The sequence below is a fragment of the Pan paniscus genome, chromosome 10 (assembly GCF_029289425.2).
Source record: "Pan paniscus chromosome 10, NHGRI_mPanPan1-v2.0_pri, whole genome shotgun sequence".
In the NCBI taxonomy this organism is placed as follows: Eukaryota; Metazoa; Chordata; class Mammalia; order Primates; family Hominidae; genus Pan; species Pan paniscus.
In genome coordinates this window covers 24,882,935-24,907,383 of record NC_073259.2, presented here as the reverse complement: position 1 = coordinate 24,907,383, position 24,449 = coordinate 24,882,935, and the positions used below count along the sequence as shown (strand labels likewise).

Genomic DNA, 24,449 nt, shown 5'->3' with positions numbered 1-24,449 from the left:
CAGTTCAAAGCAGCATAAGAAAGTAAGAGTTTCCAGCTGTAAATAATTCACAATCAAAGCATTATCTTTATGGCTCTGCAAATCACTTGTTGACCTGAAATCTCTTCTATTCATTAATCTGAAAATATAACTGCTGCCACATCCTACTTCTTTTCATGTCAAAGAATTGGGGAAATTTTGCAGTATTTTCCCAGCTAAATAAAAAAGCAGAAGAGAGAAAACTGGTCTCTGATTTTTCTAAAGTCCAAATAAAAAATCTTTTCCTAGCCCTAAAATTTTATTTTTTTAACTCATCTCTAGCCATAAAAAAAAAAGACTGAAAATGCCAATCAATCCCTTTTACTTTTTATTTACTAAAGTATTACATATGGCTGGACGCGGTGGCTCACTCCTGTAATTCCAGCACTTTGGGAGGCCGAGGCAGGTGGACTACCTGATGCCAGGAGTTTGAGACCAGCCTGGCCAACATGGTGAAATCCCACTGCTACTAAAAATACAAAAAATTATCTGGGTGTGGTGGCAGGTGCCTGTAATCCCAGCTACTCGGGAGGCTGAGGCATGAGAATCTCTTAAACCCAGGAGGCGGAGGTTGGAGTGAACCGAGATCGCACCATTGCACTCCAACCTGGTCAACGAGCAAAACTCCATCTCAAAAAATAAAATAAAATAAAATAAAGTATCACGCCATTGCACTCCAGCCTGGTCAATAAGAGCAAAACTCCATCTCAAAAAATAAAATAAAATAAAGTATTACACAGTAGTAACTCTTTTATTTACTAAAAAAAGTATATACTAGTGGTCAAAATGCTCAAAAATTCACATCTTAATAAAATGTATCACACTTCCACCTTCATTTTAAAAGCAATTCACTTATTTTCTTTTTTCAAAATCTTCTCAATAAATAAATTACATGAAAGTCACTTCAATCATAAGGGTCAAGAGAAAGAATGTTTTCAGACTAAATCTATGAAAAGGTGTGTATCTGCTTGCAATTTAAGAAACAACACAAGTCAAGTTGTGAAAATTATATTAACTTTAAAGAGGTATGCTTCCCTCCCGCCAAGTTTTTATCATGGAAAATTTCAAAGACACAAAATACAGCTAAATCTGAATTCAATTAACATTTTACCCTATTTGCTATCTGTAATCTGTTTCTCTGAATCATTTTAAAATTGCAGGCATCATGACAATCAACCACAGTATATACCTTCTTAAAAAAAAGAACATTCAGGCCGGGCACAGTGGCGCATGCCTGTAATCGCAGCACTTTGGGAGACCGCAGCAGGCAGATCACAAGGTCAGGAGATCGAGACCATCCTGGCTAACATGGTGAAACCCCGTCTCTACTAAAAATATAAAAAATTAGCCAGGCATGGTAGTGTGCGCCTGCAGTCCCAGCTACTTGGGAGACTGAGGCAGGAGAATGGTGTGAACCCAGGAGGCGGAGACTGCTGTGAGCAGAGATAGCGGCACTGCACTCCAACCTGGGCGACAGAGCTAGACTCCGTCTCAAAAAAAAAAAAAAAAAACTTTCAGGCCGGGCGCGGTGGCTCACGCCTATAATCCCAGCACTCTGGGAGGCCGAGGTGGGTGGATCACAAGGTCAGGAGTTCAAGACCAGCCTGATCAAGATGGTGAAACCACGTCTCTACTAAAAATACAAAAATTAGCTGGCCATGGTGGCACACGCCTGTAATCCCAGCTACTCGGGAGGCTGAGACAGAGAATTGCTTGAACCTGGGAGGAGGAGGTTGCAGTGAGCGCCAAGGTAATGCCACTGCACTCGAGCCTGGGCGACAGAGCGAGACTCTGTCTCAAAAAATAAAAAGAACGTTCACCTATATACCAATACAACCTATTCACTCACACCTGAGAAAATTTACATGAATTTTGTTAGCTTAAGTAAGCTTTATAATGATCTGTGTCTAACATCAAATGTACCTATTGTGAGGGGTGGGGGGATGTTAAGACAGGGTCTTCACTCCGTTGCCAAGCCTATAGTGCAGTGGTGTCATCACGGCTCATTGCAGCCTTGACCTACCAGGCTCAAGTGATCCTCCCACCTCAGCCTCCTGAGTAGCCGGGCCTAAAGGTGTGCACCACTATGGCCAACTAAATTTTTTAAATTTCTGTAGAGATGAGGTCTCTTTATGTTGTCCAGGCTGGGCTCAAGCAATCCTCCTGCCTTGGCCTCCCAAAGTACTGGGACTACAGGCATTAGCCACTGCACCGAGCTAATTTTTCTATTTTTTGTAGCGGCAGAGTCTTGTTTTGCTGCCCATGCTAGAAACGTATCCATTTTTAAAAGCAAAGATATTTTTGTAGGATGCTTCCCATATGAAAAATGTCTCAGGTTTTCCTTTAAAGGATATTCTAGTATTTAAGCTCATCTATCTACCTACCTAGTTAGTTAAATGCAATAAATATATATTTACCTGCCTAGTCAATATAGATTCTAAAGTGCAACTCTAAGGCTTCATTCTAAAACTCTAATCTCTGTAAAACTCTCAAATGTTAATCAGCTCTTGAATATCTGAATATACATATATTGTTTGTTGTTGCAAGACTAACCTTGGGTATGGTGGTTTTTCTATACCGAAATACACATTTTATTTAAACCCTAGAAATTTCAAGTTTCCCCCGGCCGGGCGCGGTGGCTCACGCCTGTAATCCCAGAAGTTTGGGAGGCCGAGGCAGGCGGGTCACAAGGTCAGGAGATGGAGACCATCCTGGCTAACACAGTGAAACCCCATCTCTATTAAAAACACAAAAAATTAGCCAGGCATAGTGGCAGGAGCCTGTAGTCCCAGCTACTCAGGAGGCTAAGGCAGGAGAATGGCATGAACCCAGGAGGCAGAGCTTGCGGTGAGCCCAGATCGCACCACTGCACTCCAGCCTGGGCAACAGAGCGAGACTCCGTCTCAAAAAAAAAAAAAAAGAAATTTCAAGTTTCATGAGGCCCTTAACCCTGAAATGGTTACCTATTTTCCCTATCACTTGCTTTATATATTTTAAAACATTCAACTGTAAAGCACATACTTACATAAACTATACTAATTTAACTCCAAGGCAAATACTAATAATTCTAAGTGAACAACCGATCATAACCAATTTATAAACAATCTCAGGAAAAGCAATAAAAACTCAATGTGATATGGAACAATCTCCAAGGTATAGTTAAGTAAAACACAAGTGCAGGGTAGTAATGATCCAATTTGCATACCTAAGTGGGGGAGGGAGACAGAGACATAGCTAGTCTCCAAGGGCACAGAAAGATATATGAAACCTAGTAAATATTTGGGGGAAGGGAAGAGTGGGAGAGAAACTTATCTTTCACTGTATATACCCTTTTATACCATTTTAACCATGCTGTACCTATACTGCTTTTATTAAAAAGTCCAAAATTAGTTGAAAACCAAATCAATTTTTTTTAACTGGACACAGTAAGGTTAAGAGAGATTTATATAGCTGCGAAACATCATTATGGAATCTGTCTGTCTACATAGTACTTCATGTACTTTTGCTTATTACCTTTACCAAAGAAAAGGAACCATATAAAAAAGTCCAAAATCTAGTAACGGTAAGCATTGTTGAGTCTATGTGTGATATCACACACTTGAAACAATACTTCATGTGGATATAGCTCCTCATAAAGACAGCATAATGTAAATGTTAAGAGCATGAGCTTTGCCTACCACTGGGGACTAAGCTGTGAATACAATGGCAGACAAGGTGAGAGGCAGGTCCTGGGACACTCAAGACATCCCACACAGAGTCTCCCCCAAGCTGAACAGGGCCAACAGAAGTTCTGCTTCACAACCCCTCTTAGGCTCCTCCAACTTCTAGGAAGTATCCAATCCTAAGCCTCTAGGCTCCCTTTTGGCCCCAGACCCATGCTGCCACCAGTGGTCCTCTCCACTCTCTCGACTGATGAAGGCAACAGACCTGATGCAACAGTAGAGGACAGAAAACAAATGACAGGTAACTTCTGATTGTGACAGGACCCTGAGCTAGATAGCAATTTCACAGAAAGCAGTGCCCTTCCTCCTATAATACGTTATGTAACAAGAGACAATCCACCTAAACTTACAGTATTTCTAGGACCATACATATGTTAAATTTTTTCACACAGTTAATTCTCCTTTTCAATGAACACCTACTGATTTCATGAAATGTGAAGACCTATACACCCTGATATTTGGAAGAATACCTAAGCCAGACAATACACTCACACTATGCAGATAGCTTAGATAATCTAAAGCAGTGTTTCTCAAACTTTCATGTGTATACAAGTCAAATGCAGATTCTGCATTCAGTATTATTAACTGCAGATTCTGATTCAGTAGGTTTAGGGTAGGTCCTGAGATAAAGCATTTCTAACAAGTGCCCGCTTGATGCTGCTGTGACATTTTGACTAGTAGGAACCGAAAAGATCTCTCTGACTAGCTTTTTTTTCTTTTCACAATGGGTTTGCCGCCAGAACACAGGTGTTGTGAAAACTACCCCTAAAAGCCAAAATGGGAAAGGAAAAGACTCATATCCACATTGTCGTCATTGGACACGTAGATTCGGACAAGTCCACCACTACTGGCCATCTGAACTACAAATGTGGTAGCATCAACAAAAGAACCATTGAAAAATTTGAGAAGGAGGCTGCTGAGATGGGAAAGGGCTCCTTCAAGGAGGCCTGGGTCTTGGATAAACTGAAAGCTGAGCGTGAACGTGGTATCACCATTGATACCTCCTTGTGGAAATTTGAGAACAGCAAGTGCTACATGACTATCATTGATGCCCTAGGACACAGAGACTTAACCACAGAGACTTCACCAAAAACATGATTATAGGGACATCTCAGGCTGACTGTGCTGTCCTGATTGTTGCTGCCAGTGTTGGTGAATTTGAAGCTGGTATCTCCAAGAATGGACAAACCTAGGAGCATGCCCTTTTGGCTTACACACTGGGTGTGAAACAACTAATTGTCGGTGTTAACAAAATGGATTCCACTGAGCCACCCTACAGCCAGAAGAGATATGAGGAAATTGTTAAGGAAGTCAACACTTAAATTAAGAAAATTGGCTACAACCCCGACAGAGAAGCATTTGTGCCAATTTCTGGTTGGAATGGTGACAACATGCTGGAGCCAAGTGCTAACATGCTTTGGTTCAAGGGATGAAAATCCTCCTGTAAGGATGGCAATACCAGTGGAACCATGCTGCTTGAGGCTCTGGACTACATCCTACCACCAACTCATCCAACTAACAAGCCCCTTTGCCTGCCTCTCCAGGATGTCTACAAAAATTGGTGGTATTGGTACTGTTCCTGTTGGCCGAGTGGAGACTGGTGTTCTCAAACCTGGTATGGTGGTCACCTTTGCTCCAGTCAACATTAAAACCGAAGTAAAATCTGTCGAAATGCGCCATGAAGCTTTGAGTGAAACTCTTTCTGGGGACAATGTGGGCTTCAATGTCAAGAATGTGTCTGTCAAGGATGTTCGTCATGGCAATGATGCTGGTGACAGCAAAGATGACCCACCAATGGAAGCGGCTGGCTTCACTGCTCAGGTGATTATCCTGAACCATCCAGGCCAAATAAGTGCTGGCTATGCCCCTGTACTGGATTGCCACACGGCTCACACTGCATGCAAGTTTGCTGAGCTGAAGGAAAAGATGGATCGCCATGTTGGTAAAAAGCTGGAAGATGGCCCTAACTTCTTGAACTCTGGTGATGCTGCCAACGTTGATATGGTTCCTGGCAAGCCCGTGTGTGTTGAGTGCTTCTCAGACTACCCACCTCTGGGTCGTGCTGCTGTTCATGATATGAGACAGACAGTTGCAGTGGATGTCATCAAAGCAGTGAACAAGAAGGCTGCTGGAGCTGGCAAGGTCACCAAATCTGCCCAGAAAGCTCAAAAGGCTAAATGAATATTATCCCTAATACCTGCCACCCCGGTCTTAATCAGTGGTGGAAGAATGGTCTCAGAACTGTTTGTTTCAATTGGCCATTTAAGTTTAGTAGTAAAAGACTGGTTATAACAATGCATTGTAAAACCTTCAGAAGGAAAGGAGAATGTTTTGTGGACCACTTTGGTTTTCTTTTTTGTGTGTGGCAGTTTTAAGTTATTAGTTTTTAAAATCAGTACTTTTTAATGGAAACAACTTGACCAAAAATTTGTCAAGGAATTTTGAGAGCGATTAAAAAAGTTTAATGAGGAAAAAAAAAAAGATCTCTTTGACTAGTATTGTTACCCAACTGAAACTGATGAGACCATCTAAGAAATTGTTTCATATGGTAAAATGGTAAACCAAATTTTTAAGTTTAAAAAACACCTACACACACGTTGTTAGAGATGTCAATGGAATATTTAGGGAGCAACCTGAGATATTTTCAACATCAACAACATTCTCCTTTTCCTCTTTTCCCTTAGTTTAGAAACTATCTAGCAGACCAGTTTTCCACCCAACAGCTAGAGCGATCAACTGTATGATTTTATAAAAATGGTTTCCTTTGGAAATTCGAAGCCTGTCTCACTCATACATCCAGAACAGCCCCAACTTTGAGTCTTAAATTACTTCCAGGCAAGTATCTGCTTGGTGGACGTGACCAGGGCTGACAGGGTTGCCAATACTGAGAAAGTTATAAAGATCACTTTGCTAAATGACAAGGTGCATGAGCATAGGAAGCAATACATGGATGCTTATGTTACCATGACTGAGAAGGACAAAACTATGGTCTTAAAGTAACTGAGAAAAGTTCACTAATATGATTTCTGATTACACATTGCAAATAATCTTTATGAAACTACCACTTGCCAAGTGTTGTCTTATTACCAAATAGCAACACAATTATCTTAAAGGGCTATTGAAATATGACTTCTGCCAGGCGCAGTGGCTCACGCCTACAATCCCAGCAACTTGGGAGGCTGGAGCGGGAGGATTTCTAGAAGCTGGAAGTTCAAGAGCAACCTGGGCAACATAGCAAGACCCTGTCTCTTAAAAAAAAAAAAATTAGCTGGGCATGTTGGTACGTGCCTGTAATCCCAGCTACACAGGAGGCTAAGGTGAGGATTGCTAGAAGTCCAAGGCTGCAGTGAGCTATGATTGTGCCACTGCACTCCAGCCTGGATGACGGAGCAAGATTCTATCTCATGAAGAAAAAAAAAAAATCTGAGAACCACCAAAGCTTGAGCACCTCCCTAAAACAGATCAAAAGAATATGTTTCTAAACGGGAATACTTTTATTTTATTCTGAGGTTAACTGCTGAATTTGAAATTCAGTCTGAGGTCAAATGGATAGGGGCAAGCCTTATCGGCAGTCTTCTTTTCAGTTCTGTGAGCAAATTCATTTGTGTTGTAGCTCCTCCTTGGTAACTTTGGGTCGTTCTCCCCCCTCCACCCACCTGCCGTATCTTTGGTGAGGTCTAGCCTACTGAAATGTCCAACTTTATTTTTTTTAGTGTATGTGCCGCCAAAGCAAGCACTGAAATGTCTAACTTTAAAGGAAGGTAGAGGACAAGGACTTGAAGGATTGAGAGTATATAACCTGAAATCAAGCATAATTTATTGACATTCAAAAAAACTAAAATCTACAAATTTCAGTATTTTCTATGAATACATCACTGAGTAAAAAGGCTACGGCTCTGCTGCACTGGTGTTTCTACCACCCTAACTTAAGCCTTCACATCTTCATTCACATAAAATCATGCTTGCAAATCGTATACCTTATACCTTAACCAATTAAAGACCTTTCCCCACAATTACTTTGTGAATCCTCCCTTCACTTACGGGTCTAGCCAAGTGTGTGTGTGTGGTAACAATTAAAAGTTGACATAAAACAGTATTAAGAGTTCAGTGTGAGGTTCTGGTCACTTTTGCATTTGTGACAGGAAATGAAAACAATTAAAGTCAATAAACAATGTTGTCTTCCAAATAAAACGTCCTTACTACTAATCCCTGTTCCTAAATCAGTAGAAGTAATGTGGTCAGCGCAGGTGCTCACATCTGTTAATCCCAGCACTTTGAGAGGCAGAGGCGGCGAACGGCTTGAGCTCAGGAGTTGGAGATCAGCCTGGCAACATGGCGAGACCCCGTCTCTATTTTTATAAAAGAACAAACTAAGGTACACATGGAGACATGGAGACTGTCCACATCTCCAAATCAGATTTGCAGAACCAAGCAGCCAAAACAGAATAAAGACATAAACTGGGGGCCAGGCATGGTGGATCAAGCCTGTAATCCCAGCACTTTGGGAGGCCGAGGGGGGGAGAATCACTTGAGCCGTGGAGGTGGAGTTTGCAGTGAGCTCTGATCCCGCCTCCACCGCACTCCAGCCCGGGTGACAGAGCAATACTCTGTCTCAAAAAACAAAGAAAGAAAGAAACTGGATGCTAAAACTGACATAAACATGTATCATCCACAAACACCCACTTCAAATTTAAATTCATTTGTCCGGGTGCGGTGGCTCACGCTTATAATCCCAGCACTTTGGGAGGCCAAGGCGGGTGGATCACCTGAGGTCGCGAGTTTGAGACCAGCCTAGCCAACATGGCAAAACCCCGTCTCTAATAAAAACACAAAAATTAGCCAGGCGTGGTGTCGCGTGCCTGTAATCCCAGCTACACAGGAGGCTGAGGCAGGAGAATCGTTTGAACCCAGGAAGCGGAGGCTACAGTGAGCTGAGCTCAATCGAGCCACTGCACTCCAGCCTGAGCAAAAGAGCAAGACTCCTTCTCAAAAAAAAAAAAAAGTATATAGGTCAGGCACAGTGGTTCATGCCTATAATCCCAACATGTTGAGAGGCCAAGGTGAGAGGACTGCTTGAGGCCAAGAGATCGAGACCAGCCTGGGCAACATGACAAGACCCCATCTCTACAAAAAAACTTTTAAGAAAGAACGTAAGTCTGCCGGGCACGGTGGCTCACGCCTGTAATCCCAGCACTTTGGGAGGCTGAGGCGGGTGGATCACGAGGTCAGGAGATCGAGACCATCCTGGCTAACACAGTGAAACTCCATCTCTACTAAAAATACAAAACAATTATCCGGGCCTGGTGGCGGGCACCCGTGGTCCCAGCTACTCGGGAGGCTGAGGCAGGAGAATGGCGTGAACCTGGGAGGCGGAGCTTGCAATGAGCCGAGATCATGCTACTACTGCATTCCAGCTTGGGCGACAAAGCGAGACTCCGTCTCAAAAAAAAAAAAAAAAAAAAGAACATAAGTCTATATAGTTTTTCACAGGCCTATTTATCCAACTAGGTAAACATTACAATGATACAAAGGAAATCCTAATCTAATCATATTAACAGGTAAACTATCATTCAGCTAACAGGTGATATTCCTTTCATCTATAAAACTGCCACTTATACTAGAAAGATTACACTATGTCTCTCCCGCCCTTATAATCAATTTCTTAAAGGGTAAAATTCAAAACATTGCAAAAGCATTTAAGAATCCCCTATATCTTAAGAACTCTGAAGTTGTACACCTAATGCACAACTCTAAGAGTAAAAATTCTTTACTTGAGTTACCATTTCTCGTCTCCATTCATTGAAACAGATTATAATTATTTGCCCTAATATTTAGTCTAGGCTTGACAAAGGGATTAAAAGTTAAAACAACCAAATGAAACAGGTACTTCAAGAAAACCATTAACAACAACAAAAAAAGAAAAAGAAAACCATTAACAACCTTGCTTGTTACAGGTTATGACTATTAAGGGAAAAAAAGCAATTATGTAACCTACTATATAAAATAGCAAAAGGCACTCTAAATCTTGTTTCTACTTTTTATATTAACAGCTAACACAGCATTTGCTATATATCCTGCATTGTTCTATGTGCTTGTGTGAGATCGTATTTTTTTAAAGATGGCCACTTTTGGCCAGGAGCAGTTGCTCTTGCCTGTAATCCCAGCACTTTGGGAGGTCGAGGCAGACACATCACTTGAATCCAGGAGTTCAAGACCAACCTGTGTAATATGGTGACACTCCATCTCAATAAAAATAAAAATCCCAGCACTTTGGGAGGCTGAGGTGGGCAGATCACTTGAGGACAGGAGTTCGAGACCAGCCTGGCCAACATGGTGAAACCCTACCTCTACTAAAAATACAAAAATTAGCTGGGTGTGGGGGCGCATGCCTGTAATCCCAGCTACTTAGGAGGCTGAGGCAGGAGGATCGCTTAAACCCGAGAGGCAGAGGTGCAGTGAAGCAAGATTGTGCCACTGCACTCCCGTCTGGGTGACAGCAAGAATCCATCTCAAAAATAAATAAATAAAAATAAAACAAAAGATGGCCACTTTAATGCCAGGTGCAGTGATGCACAACTGTAGTCCCAGCTACTCAGGAGGCTAAGGTGGTAGGATGGCTTGAGTATCAGAGCTCAACATTGCAGTATGCCATGACTGTGCCTGTGAATAGCCACTGTACTCCAGCCTGGGCAACCCAGCAAGCGAGACCTTGTCTCTTAAAAAAAAAAAAAAAAAAAAAAATTAAAAGATGGTCACTTTTGAAAGACCCCATCCTTAACTCCTCTTATTATACAGCACTAATAGATGTGGTCTGTATTACCTCTCCTTGAATCTGATCAGGCCTGAGACTACTGCAGAAGTGATGATGCCAGACTTCCAAGGCTAAGTCATAAAAGGGAACACAGTTTCAGCCTGGCTCGCTCTTGGAACACTCAGCTTGGGAGTCCTCAACCACCATTTAAGAAATCTGGCTCCCTTGAAGCCGCAAAGTGGAAGAGATCCCGTGAAGAACATACACAGAGCTAGAGAGGGATGCCTGAGAAGCCCCAGCTGTTCTGACCCCCAGCTGTTTTGAGTCTTCCCAGCCCAGGCACCAGACATGTGACAGATACATGACATGAGTCAGTGGGCATTCTGATTCCAGTCCCCAGTCTTTAAGCTGCTTCCACGAGCTGATACCAAGTAGAGCAGAAATGAGCTGACCCTGCAGAACCCGGCCCAAATCATAGATTCATAAGTAAAATAAATGCTGTAGTTTTAAACTACTAAATGTTGGAAAAGGGTTGTCATGCAGCCATAATAACTGGAACAATGTTTGATGTGTATTAACTCTGTAACGCTTACAACTCTAATAAACCGTTATTCGTATCCTTTTCTTTCAGATAAATTAAGATTTGCCCATAGTCAAACAAGTGCAAAACAGTAATGCCAAAAAACACTGTCATACTACTATACATTCAAAGGAGAAACTTGAATGAATTACTGATTTAAGAAATAATTGAAATACAGCCTATAGTATACATCAAAATGGCACTAATACTCCTTTAGTGCAACTTAAAAAAAAAAAATGACCCTTTTTTTTTTTTGAGACAATGTCTCACTCTTGTCACTCAGGCAGGAGTACAGTGGCACAATCATAGTTCATTGCAGCCTCAACTTCCCAGATTCAAACGATCTTCCCATCTCAGCCTCCTGAGTAGCTGGGACTACAAGTATGCACCACCACTACATCTGGCTTTTTTTTTCTTTTTTTTTTTTTTTTTTGGTAGAGATGGGATCTCATTTTGTTGCTTAGGCTGGTCTCAAACTCCTGGGTTGAAGCTATCCTCCCTCCTCAGCCTCCCAAAGTGCTGAGATTACAGGCATGAGTCACCGTGCCAGGCTGACATTTTCATCTAGTATGCAAAACTTTTATCTAGTGTAGCACACAAGCAAAAGTTCTTTGGTTTTGTACATTCATAGTGCATAACACAAAAGAGATATTTAACATCTACATAAAATTTGATCCATTCAGGCAGATAGTTTTACTAACAATATAAACTATTAAATTCGATTCCTACAAGTCAATTAGCTTCATAAAAATTCAAGGTCAGTCATAGAAAGCAACACTGAGGGTAGAAAGAAATTGTCCCAAATTTAGAACTTAGGCCACTGAAACAGATTTGAGCCTAACAATGACAACATCAAATCCAACTCCAAACATTCCTTCCCAGGGCAATGGGGTGGTCACTTTTTCTACTTACGAAGGACAAAGAGCAAATTATAAAACTGGTCTTAAACAGGATTAAGGAATTTAGACACATCAGATTCTGTAAGGCTACCTGATTTTGCTTTCAAAACTGCGGTGGTGCTGTAGGCTTTTTGGTCTATAAACTCAATTAGGAAAAAAAAGTAAAGACAAGTGCCTATTTTATTACGTGTGTGTTATAAACAAGTCAAATTTCCCTAAGGCCCTTCTTATTCATCTAAGGTGGAAGGAATTCTGCTCCCATATGATCCAGTTCATTTGTACTGTCACCTATAAACCTCTATTCAGAGTAAACTCCCAAACCTAGTTAGAGCCTTGCACATAGTAAATGCTCATCATTTTTAGCGAGAAACTTTAGGAGTATTTTTTAAGGCAAGTAAAATATATGGCTTTGTCACACTAAAATAATTCATAAAAAATTAACTGGAAGCACACTAAAAATCATTAGCCAAAACCAAGATATTACCACTATTACTAACAAGCTATTACCACTGCAATTTAAAAAGCTAAAATGAATTTTTATCATCAAGAAAAAGACTACTTTCCATCCCCACAATTATTTCTCTGGTTAAAGACAAACGATTTTCTTTCCTGAAGACCCAGCAGCATTCACTAAATTGGCCAAAAGGGACTTTATGCAACAATGATGAAATATAGTCTATGGAAAACAGGTAGGCTACATTCTTTTATCACCACTATGCACTGAGCACATTACTTTAAATTTCTCATATCAAATCTATCACCCTTTAAGATTACTTCACCCACATTTTTCATCCAGCTTAAAATATCAGCCAGCAATTGATATCTTCACAAACACTAGAAACATTCCACTTCAACACAATTAACACTAAGGAAGTTATCTTTACCTTTTCACAAACATTTCCAGAGAAATGTATATATACAAAGATGGTATGTTTAAAAAAAAAAATCCACTATGAAGAACAACACCCATTTAATAAAGAAGCAATTACATCTGAAGGTTTAATTAGTATTAAATCATAAAAAGATCTTTCCTAAGGAAATTTTGAGGAAAAATATCAGATGATTTCAGTATGCATTTCTGACAAGAATGACTACTGTCATTCTTGACTCAACACCTCAAAACACATGTTGAAATAACAATTTCCAAGATTAATTTAAAACACTAAAAAATCTATTGCCAATTCATCTACTCTTTGTACTTTAAAAAATATTTATGAAAAGTAATGATGGCCAGGTGTGGTGGCTCACACCTGTAATCCCTGCACTTTGGGAGGCCAAGGTGGGAGGACTGCTTGAGCTCAGGGGTTCGAGACCAGCCTGGACAACACACGGAGACCCCATCTCTACAAAAAATGAAAAAATCAGCTGGGCATGGTAGTGCATGCCTGTAGCTCCAGCTATTTGGAAGGCTGAGGCAGGACAGTCACTTGGGTCCAGGAGTTTGAGGCTGCAGTGAGCTGTGACGGTACCACTGCACTCCAGCCTGAGTGACAGAGCAAGACCCTGTCTCGAAGTACAAACAAAACAAAAAAAAACTGTTCTCTTTTTCTTTAATCAGCCACACTAATGAAACTGAGAAAGAAATATGCAATCAGGTATTTCCACATTAAGTTGAATTCAACCAATTACTGAGAATGAATACAGACTACAACATACTAAGTGAGTGCAGAAGGCAAGTTCTGCAAGTATAAATGAGACCTGATCTTTACTTTTTTTTTTTTTTGAGACGGAGTCTTGCTCTGTTGCCCAGGCTGGAGCACAATGGCACGATCTCAGATCACTGCAACCTCCACCTCCCGGGTTCAAGCTATTCTGCCTCAGCCTCCCAAGTAGCTGGGATTACAGGCATGCGCCTAATTTTTGTATTTTTACTACGGGTGTGAGCCACCATGTCCGGCCTGATCTTTACTTTTAAAATGTTATAGCCTAGAGGAAATAAACACAAATGGATATTTCAATACAACATCATAAATATGAAGTAGAAATATGATGACTTCTGGCCAGGCACGGTGGCTCACGCCTGTAATCCCAGCACTTTGGGAGGTCAAGGAGAGAGAATCACTGGAGCCCAAGAGTTGAAAACCAGTCTCGGCAACATAGCAAGACCTAGTCTCTATTTTCAAAAATAAAAAAATGTTTTAAAAAGAAATATGGTGATTTTTAAACCCAAAAGAACCTACCTAAGATATCCTTGAGATCCTGGATATAACAAAGCCACACACGGCAATATTCCGAGTTTGTCTAAAGAAGATAATCCATTATCTATTTATTTAACTGTATTTAAAGTACTTGCCAACTCTACAGCAGCACCCTCGCATTTGAGCTCCAAATTACTTTATACTGTTTTGTCAAAAACCCTCATTTTTAAGAAAAAGAATCAATCTGAGCTTCACAGAAATAAACAATTCGCCACATTTCCTGACGGCTACAATACTGATCGCTTATCCTCAGCTGGAGTATTCTTTCCACTGCACCATCTCTGCATGAGAAATGGGGATATAAATGACTCTACGAAGTAAATACATAACCCCTTTGCATGTCATCTCACTCAATCCTAACACTGCTCCTATTTTACAGATAAGGAAGCAACTTCTGAGAAGTTAGATTACGTCCATGCTCTTTCACTACTCAATGTTCCTTTAGTTATTCTAGTGACAGTTGTGTCTGGAAAAACAATGCAAACTCTTGTTCAAATTAAATCCTCAAGAAAACGTATTCAGAAAAAATGTTTACGTAGCCAGGTGCTACAGATAAAGTGCCAATCAAGACAGACATGGTTTTTCTTCTCAGGGAGCACACAACCCAGCAGTGGAGATAAATGGTAAACAATTATCCATATTGGGGTGAGGGCAAGAAAGAACTCGGAATGCTGACAATATGTCTAACAAGGAACCAGCCTGTTCAACGTAAGACTTGAAAGTGAACTAGGGAATTATACAGACAGAAAGTGAAGAGAATAAAAAGAATTTGATTCACAAACCTATACTGAGAGACGTACACACTTGTGTTGGCATGAAAGGCCTCACTTGCACCATTAATTCTTACTTCCCAGGTCCAGTGGCGCATCCTTAGATGTTAGCAGGAAGTCTCCTGAACATGCTACGCTCATTCCTGCCTACATGTTTCAGTTAGGCTTTCTAGAATTCTCTCTTCATCATTTACGCAAGCCTAAAATCTGTCCCCCTTCCCACACAAAATCTTTAGTCACTGACTATACAACACGTTCCAACTCTAATTTTTTTTTTTTTTTTTTTTTTTTTGTGAGAGTCTTGCTCTGTCACTCAGGTTTGACTACAGTGGCACAATCACAGCTCACTGCAGCCTCAGACTCCTGGATCCAAGTGATCCTCCTGCCTCAGCCTTTCAAGTAGCTAGGAATTGAGGCATGTGCCACCACATCTGGCTAATTTTTTCATTTTTTGTAGATGAGATCTTTTTTTTTTTTTTTTTGGAAACGGAGTCTTGCTGTCGCCCAGGCTGGAGTGCAGTGGCGCAAACTCTGCTCACTCCAAGCTCTGCCTCCTGGGTTCACGCCATTCTCCTGCCTCAGTCTCCCAAGTAGCTGGGACTACAGGTGCCCGCCACCACGCCCAGCTAATTTTTTTCTGTATTTTTAGTAGAGACGGGGTTTCACCGTGTTAGCCAGGATGGTCTTGATCTCCTGACCTTGTGATCCACCTGCTTCAGCCTCCAAAAGTGCTGGGATTACAGGCGTGAGCTACCGTGCCCCACCTGTAGATGGGATCTTGTTACACTGTCCTGGCTGGTCTCGAACCCCTAGGCTCAGGGGATCCTCCCACCTTGGCCTTCCAAAGTGCAGGGATGACAGGTGTGAGTAACCATACCTGCCTCCAGTTCTAATTTGAATGCACCATGTCGCAATTTACAGAAAAAACAGAATACAATAATCTCTTTAGCCTGCTCTTTAAAAACAAAGTATCTGAGGAGATACCGTCATGTTTCTTATCAATAAATGGGGCGCAATGGGTCTTAGTTTTTAAGACCAATATAATTACTACTTTCACAAATGCAAACTATTCATCGCAAAAATAAATTAATCATAGGTTAGACCACTGCCATGCATAGCCATTACTAGAAAACTTATTCCAAAACTTTTTACCAATAGATAACTGGCATGCTTGCTTCGGCAACATATATGATAAACTTGGAACAATACAGAGAAAATGAGCATGGCCCCTGCACAAGGATGACATGCAAATTCATGAAGCATTCCATTTCTTTTCTAATTGTTTTTAATATGTATGTGCAGCTAGTTATCGTCCAAAAAAAAGAAAACTAGTTATATTTTTTTATAACTAGCTGCACGTACATATTAAAAACAATTTAAAATGAAAGGTTTCATATGAAGGCTTTTAGGCCCACCACAGAACAGTCATAGAAAACTGATTAAAATGTACATGCTGTAATCAAATATTTTAGTCTACCATATCCTTTTGCAAATTTCTGCAACACTCATTTGCAGACTCTTGTCATACATCTAACACCTGATTGATACAGTACTTTTGGGCATTCCAGATCGTACAGCACTTCACAATAACAGACGTTACTAGCTATTATCAATTCATTTGTGCAGTGATTCTCTCTGCCACTCATGAGGTAAGGGTTTTGTTTTATACCCTGCTGTATCCCCAGCATTTAGAAGAGTACCTGGCATGAGGCCGGGCACGGTGGCTCATGCCCGTAATCCCGGCACTTTGGGAGGCCGAGGCAAGCGGATCATTTGAGGTCAAGAGTTTGAGACCAGCCTGGCCAACATGGTGCAACCCTCTCTACTAAAAATACAAAAAAAAAAAAAAAAAAAAGAAAATGAGCAGGGCATGGTGGCATGCGCCTGTAATCCCAGATACTCAGGAGGCTGAGGCAGGAGAATTGCTCGAACCCGGGAGGCAGAGGCTGCCATGAGCCAAGATCGCACCACTGCACTCCAGCCTGGGTGACAGAGTGAGACCCTATATCAAAAAAAATAAAGCACCTGTCACATAACATGGATTCTATATACATCTGTAGAATATACCCATCACATAGTAAACACTTAATAAACGTGTACCAAATACTCTACAATTCACATTGCAATCTTACAGGATAGGAACCATTATTGTCCCCCTTTCATAGACAAGAGACCTGAAGTAGTAAGACGTTAAATAAATACTACTGTTGGGCCAGGTGCCTGTGGTCCCAGCTACACAGGAGGCAGAGGCTGCAGTGAGCTGAGATCGCGCCACTGCACTCCAGCCTGCGTGACAGAGCAAGACTCTGTCTCAAAATAAATCCATAAATGCATACATACATACTACTGTTGGTATTCTCAATTTAATGCTAGTAATTAATGGAGTATTCACCACACCCAAGATATTATGTTAGGTACTTACAAAGATCCTAAAAAAGCAAAAATGTCCCTGCCCTCCAAAATACCATTCTACAACAGAAAAGATGCACGCATTCAAGCAACGTGGATGGATTCCTCCAAACAGTTCACAGCGCTCTTTAACAGAAATTATTTCACTTGAACCACAAAACAACACTTCAGAGTAATACCTGTTTTGTAGTTGAGGAACTAAAGTTCAAAGATATACTACTCAAAAATTGAAATATAGGTAGTAATATTAAGATTTAGGCCAGGTCTGGTGGTTCATGCTCAGGCTAGTCTCCTGACCTCATGTGATCTGCCCTCCTCGGCCTCCCAAAGTGCTGGAATCACAGGTGTGGGCCACATGCCTGGCCAAGAGTACTTTCATATATTAACTGATTCAATAGCTAGTACTAATTTGTTAACTAACTCCACGGGCATTTTAAATATTAAAATTCCATTTAAAAGCTAATTTACTACTTGAACCTGAGACTGTCTTCTATTTTCTCGGCATTAACTTTTTTAGCATAAATACACGTTCAGTAACAAGTGCTGACATTTGATCACTTTTTGGATGACTCATTCATTCAACTATATTTTAAACTATTTTTACATGATACTGTGTTGGAAGAATGAAAATAAAATTATGTTTAAAATTTTTTTTATTTTTTTTTGAAGTTACCATAGCCTCTGAAATTAACCTAAGAGCGTAACTTTTTTAAAAAGTACTTCAGCTTCACTGAAGAGAAAAAAAGTTCAGAGTGAAAAAAAGCTAGTTTTTAGTGGTTTCACATAGCTAAATACTTCTCCCTACTATCTTTATAACCAAAATACTTCTCCCTACTATCTTTATAACCAAAGTAAAAATAAAATTACATATAAATTTCAAGATTTTCTAAATTTACTAAAATAAACACGCTATAAACTTACACTGGTTTTGAAAAACTTTCTTCTGGGGGGAAAAAAATCAACTTTTTGTACCAAGTGGTATTTAATCATTTCATAAATTACTCACTTTTTACCACAAAACCTTCCAATACCATAAATGACATCTCAGGTCGTAACCTCTAATATCTATGTCTTTATATTTAATTATCTTTTTTTGAGATGGAGTCTTGCTCTGTCGCCCACGCTGGAGTGCAGTGGTGCAATCTCAGCTCACTGTAACCTCCGCCTCCCAGGTTCAAGCCATTCTCCTGCCCCAGCCTCCTGAGTAGCTGGGATTACATGCCTGCACCACCATGCCTGGCTCATTTTTTTGTATTTTTAGTAGAGATGGGGTTTCACCATGTTGTCCAGGCTGGTCTTGGAATTCCTTGACCTCAAATGATCCGCCCGACTCGGCCTCCCAAAGCGCTGGGATTACAGGGGTGAGCCACCATGCCCGGCCTAATTATCTTTTTAAAAGTAGCACTTAAGATATTTAACGTGGCCTGCGGTGGCGGCTCACTCCTGTAATCCCAGCACTTTGGAAGACCCAGGTGGGAGGATCATCTGAGGTCAAGGAATTTCAAGACCAGCCTGGACAACATGGTGAAATCGCATCTTACTAAAAACAAAAATTAGCCAGGGGTGGTGGCACTCACCTGTAATCCCAGTTACTCAGGAGGCTGAGGAAGGAGAATCGCTTGAACCCACGAGGCAGAGGTTGCAGTGAGCCGAGATCGCACCACTGCACTCCAGCCTGGGCGACAGAGTGAGACTCGTCTCAAAAAAAAAAAAGAAAAAGATATTTAACAAAGATGTTCAACAAATTCTAGAGCATATCAGATAAACTAAAAAGTACAACGTAACCAAAACGATGGGAAAGGTAAATGGGCATTATAATAGAATCTTTGTAACAGGAATGCCTAAAAATGTTATAGAGCACTTTAAAACTAAGATTATCCTTCCACTGGTTACAAAAATGAAGTTTTCTTACCATGAAATCAACCTATAAAATCCACAGATTGATGTAATCTACAGTAATTTATAAGAATTAGGGATCCTTTCCAAACTCAAAATAACTGGGAGAAAAATCTCAAAGGCAACAAGAAGATGTTTCAGAATTAAGATTATTAAGACCCCAAGCCAGTTTCACTAATAAGCCTTCTTCATACAAGTGACAAATCTATTACCCTGAAATGGTGACATTAAAAACAGTATTTTGTAGTCTCTAAAAGTAAGCATTAAGAAAACCAAGTTTGCTTGGTTATCAAGTTTTAACTGTAGTTGGATTTGTGACACCCGTATTTTACTTCTTATTCTGAAATAAGATGTAAAAATTATATACTCAAGTAAATATCTCATTAATGTCAAATAAAAGCCACAACTCCACTTCCTAAATGTACTTAACCAATAATTCATTTGTCTCCTGAAGTGATGTAGTAAATGGACACTAACTAAAAACAAAACTCTGACACATATCACTTGGTTTTTTTTGAGACGGAGTCTCGCTCTGTCGCCCAGGCTGGAGTGCAGTGGCACCATCTCAGCTCACTGCAACCTCTGCCTCCCGGGTTCAAGCGATTCTCCTGCCTCAGCCTCCCGAGTAGCTGGGAACACAGGCGCGCGCCACCACTCTTGGGTAATTTTTGTATTTTTAATGTAGATAAGGTTTCACTATGTTGGCCAGGCTGATCTCAAACTCCCAACTCAGGTGATCCGCCCACCTCCGCCTCCCAAAGTGCTGGGGTTAACAGGCCTGAGCCACCGCGCCAGGCCTCAACTTAAAGGCGAATTATTCTAACTCTTCAGTGGAAATAATAGGAGACTTGAGAACCTTTGCTCATATCCAGCCCACCATTTCCATGCTGTATTTACTGTCCTGAGTAAGATACTCAACTTGCTTCTTCATCTGTTAAACAGAAGTCAAAATAATACCTATCTTGCACCATAGTTGTGGGAATGAAATGGAAGACATCTAATTTGTACAGTGGTAGGCAAGCATAATACGTGTATACTGAGTAAATGAAAAACGCTGATTTTATAAACTAATGTCAACTTTCAGATATGTAATGGTATTAGAGGAGAATAAAATGGTAAAAACAGCACTTGCTTCACTGTGCAGTTTACATCAATTTTTAATTTTCTTGAAGACATTCTCCCTCCTACCCATGCCTACACAGTTCAACACAGTTTTTCTAAGGTTTATACAGTCTACTTTACCCGAAGATATTTTCTTAACTAGACGTTAATGTCAAACAGAATCTAATGCCAGATTTTCAAAATATCCAGGACTCTGTATTACTTGTAGCATTAAATACTAAGGTGTTCGTTTTTAATCAATTAATCAGAATTCCTAGAACTTTAGAATATTAAACTCTTAAATGAAAATCACTATCGACCACTAAAATTTCCATTGCTATACTTTTCTGGAGAGCATGTTTAAAAAAAAATGTGATTGTCAAAACATAGGCAGATGGTCAAAATAAACGCTAATATACTTTAGAAGTGGCATAATATGCATGTGATTCTCGTTTTTTTAAAAGTACATTAAAAACCAACTAACCCAAACAGATCAAAAGTAATGATAAGACAATTGAAACATACACTATCACACTTTTTAAATGTTCTAAAAAAAAATGCGCATTTTTGTCACTCTCCAGTTATTTCTAACAAGCTTTAGTAAGAAAAATAATACTCATTCCTTCCGAGACCTCTCCAATGCATGACTTTAAATATTATCATTTAAAATCATGACTCTCATGTTGAAACATTACTATAAAGCCGCAAACTACGTTGTACCTTCAAGACTGTATTTTGTTACGATTCCAACTCTATGATTCCGCAAAGTTATCTTAAAAGGCCATCAATTCACTGTTCTTTTCCACAACCATTTATACGTGTTTAAAACTTTTTCCCAGATATGCTCCCAAAACAAATAGAAAAGATTGTTAAAATCACGTTGGAGACCACATGACTGACTACAAATCAGGGATTTGGGAGGCAATGATTTAATATAAAAGAACAGTCCTTTTTTTGTTTAAGTAGAGAAAAGTGATAGCTGGGGTCTCTCCCATGGACAAGGAAGTTCTGTTAAATCCAGGCGAGACCAGCCATATTGGAAACACTTGTCAATTGTAGTTCTGACAAGTGTTCCCGAACACGGTTGGAAGAAGCTAACCTTGAGTACCGACGTGTGTACATCAAGGCCCTCTTCTGCTCCGCCAGAGGATCTGGGCCCGTTTGGGGACTGTTTCCGAGTTAGAGCCGTCCTGAGGTCCGTGAGGAGCGAAGCGCCGAGGGGAAAGAGGGCGGGGAAAGGAGAGTTGGGGGGGAACGGTTTGAGAGTTGGAAGCCGCGATGCGCTGCGAGAGGGGCGCGGCGGCGACGGCGAGAGATTTCCGAGTTGAGAGTCTGGGGGAGGGGCCGAGGATTCGGGGAGCAGGGGGATCGCGGCAAAACGTCGCCTTGGTCCCCCTCTGAGGGGCCCGGGAGTTCAAGAGGAAGGGAAGGGGAAACGCTTCAGAGCACTGACCTGTCCTCCGAGTCCATGCGGCTCAGGGGTTCCCCATCCGACGACATCTCCAAGCTGCCTCGCCGGCCCCCGGAGGTCGCGCTGCTTCCGCCTCCCCCAGTCCCGTAGCCCTCGTCGCCGCCGCTGGAGACTACGCTGCTGCTACTGCTGCCGCCCCCGCCGCCGCCCTGGCTGCCCCGCGGTCCCTTGGGCTCCTCCAGGCCCTCCTTGCCGTCCCCATCCCCGCTGCTGCTGCTGGCGGCGCCAGGGCTCAACGAGCGGGTCTCGTCGCTGCTGCTCCCGCCGCTGCTGCCCACCAGGCTCTCGGCGCTACTCTCCTCCTCACCCCCGCCGCTGCTGCTGCTCTCATCTTCCTCCTCCTCGTCGTCCTCCTCCTCGTCTTCGTCCTCCCCGGCCTGGCTGGCGCTCTCGGGGCTCGGCTCCGACATCGTCTCTGCCTCGCCGCCCCCCACTCCTCCGCCGCCGCCTCCGCCGCCCCCACCGCTGCCGCCGTTCAGCAGCAGCGCCGCCACCGCCTCGGCCTCCGCCTCCTCTTCCTCCTCTTCCTCTTCCTCCTCCTCCTCGGGGGGCTCAGCCCGGCCCCGCGCCGCCGAACCCGGGCTGCCGGGGGGCAGAGGACTCAGGCGGGAGAGCTCCTCCAGGTCGGCCATGTCGGTGATAGCGGCGGCCATGGCGGCGCCTGCTCCTCCTCCTCCTCCTCCCCGCCGCCGCCTCCCTCTCTCGACTCTCTCTCCCTCGCCCCCCTCCCAAACGCCCAAAACTCCGCCGCCGCCGCTGCAGAGCAGGAGGAGGGCCCGCGAGCTGCGTCAGCCTGCACACGCGCTACGGAGCCCGCGCGGGGACAGGCGCGCGACTACGCGCACTCACACGGAGACTGCTGCGCGCCTGCGCGGCGGCACGAGGCGGCACCTCCCCCGGCTGCGGGTTCTGCGCCCCCGCCCCCGCCCGCCGCCCGCCCCGCTGCCCCGCGCCCTCCCCCGCCCCCGCCCCGGCGCCGGCAAGTGCTCAGCGTTTCCTCGGGGCCTTCCCACGCCCTGCCGGGCTTCGAAGCCCAGGGACACGCGGACTGAAAACTCCAACGCTGGCCGGGGATTTTAGCAGCCTTCCGAGTTCTCACGATAAACTCATTCATTCCGGGGGTGTTTGAGGAGTGTCCCCTCTGTACAGGAGCTGAGCCAGGAATAGAACGAGCCTACAGTCTACGAAGAGAGCCGTTTAAAATGGGCAAAAATTAAAACACTACGGTGTAAGGTACTAAATTTTTATGCGCAACACAGGGCGACAGGTTTTAATACACCCTATGTTTGAATACCCCTGGAGATGTTGACATCCTGAACCCAGAGCAAACATCTTGGTTCAAGGTCCTCAAACTTTTTACTTCATGAGCCTTCTAAAACAATTTCGTAAAGCTGTGTATGTTCTTATACAGTTTAGAATGACAGCTACATTTTTCCGGCTTATAAATATTTCATCTGTCGCATTGTTTAAATACTGTATAGCCAATGGATTCTAAATACCATAGGGATTTAACACCCACTAATATCCATTTTTTTAAAATATAGTTTGGAAAATACAATTTCCACATATTGTTTTCTGGAACTCATATTGACGTTGCATATCTCCTCTAGAATTTTATCCTAGTAATATATTTTATATTTGAACTATTTTGATCGTCTTATTTGTAATAAAAATGTGAACATAAATTGAAGTATCTGGGTTGTTTTTTATATTTTCTGTGATCATAAAGCTCTTAGTTCAACCGATCAAAACAAATCTATTTCAAATGTTTGTAAGTACTAAACACAAAAGCAAAATTTTATTGGCAATGCATCTTGCAGAAATGAACTTGGGTGGACTTTTTTCTAATATACATTATGACCTTCAGTGGATGGATTTTTTTGAGAAATAGTTCAGCATCAGTTCTATTCCAGGTTTTCAATTCCATGGATATAAGTGTTGAGAAAACTTGTTCGCATAAAAAAAGCAGATGAGAATGAATGGAGTTTTGTTATAGTAATGCCACACAATTCTTTGAATGCCTTTCGCATTATATGCCCAAAAATCGCATAAAGATCTAACAAAGAAAAAATACTTTTAATGATCTGTCAGCTGACAACTCTGATTAGGTTCTCTTTCAACTTGTTGAAAGCAAGCAACTGAAAACCACCTGACTTGTGAAAGGATGTGTTACCCCATTCTTATTCACCAGTCAATTGTGCCTTTCTTTGGTGTCCTGGAGGTTTTTGCATACCCGGGTATTGCACCTTACTAAGATTTAGCATGAGGAAGAATTATGCCTTTCTTTTGTAAAGTAGGGAAGAGGTCATTGGAAGAAAGGAGACTGGAAAAGAGCCCACATTACACCCTGACCCAAGGACACATTTTCAGGCCAATTTTAGGGATGCTTCTACTCAAGGAAAATGAGGATAGAACTGACTGCCTGAAAACAGAGCCTCCATGCTCATTTCCCATTTGGGAAAGTCGTCATATACCATGAGTACCCAGTATTACATCCTCTGCCTTAGGCCTTTGGACAGCTGTTATATAAAATGTTGCCTCTAAGGGAATGCAAAAATAATAACATGGGACATCATTTACAGATACCTTCAGAGGCACATACAATGTAAGGTATTAACTTCCAACATTTTAAAC

The 24,449-nt window shown here is 42.0% G+C and overlaps 1 protein-coding gene, 1 non-coding gene and 1 pseudogene across 6 annotated transcripts in view; 2 read left to right on the top strand and 1 right to left on the bottom strand.

Moving 5' to 3' along the window:
* Positions 1–22,673, bottom strand: part of AEBP2 (AE binding protein 2) — a 160,950-nt gene extending 138,277 nt beyond the window's left edge. For 2 of the 5 annotated variants that reach the window (XM_003816546.7, XM_008969591.6), the window contains exon 1: positions 21,798–22,673. In XM_003816546.7, the coding sequence (XP_003816594.1) occupies positions 21,798–22,468 (671 nt within the window). In that variant the 5' untranslated portion in view covers positions 22,469–22,673. The remainder of the gene's footprint in view (positions 1–21,797) is intronic. The other 3 variants (XM_055095459.2, XM_034935463.3, XM_055095458.2) reach the window with 2 other exon arrangements.
* Positions 21–20,934, top strand: LOC134728434 (elongation factor 1-alpha 1-like; annotated as a pseudogene).
* LOC112436867 (U6 spliceosomal RNA) lies at positions 16,106–16,212 on the top strand. Its single transcript, XR_003025542.1, has one exon. It is a non-coding gene; the product is annotated as a U6 spliceosomal RNA (small nuclear RNA).
* Positions 22,674–24,449: the final 1,776 nt, after the last annotated feature.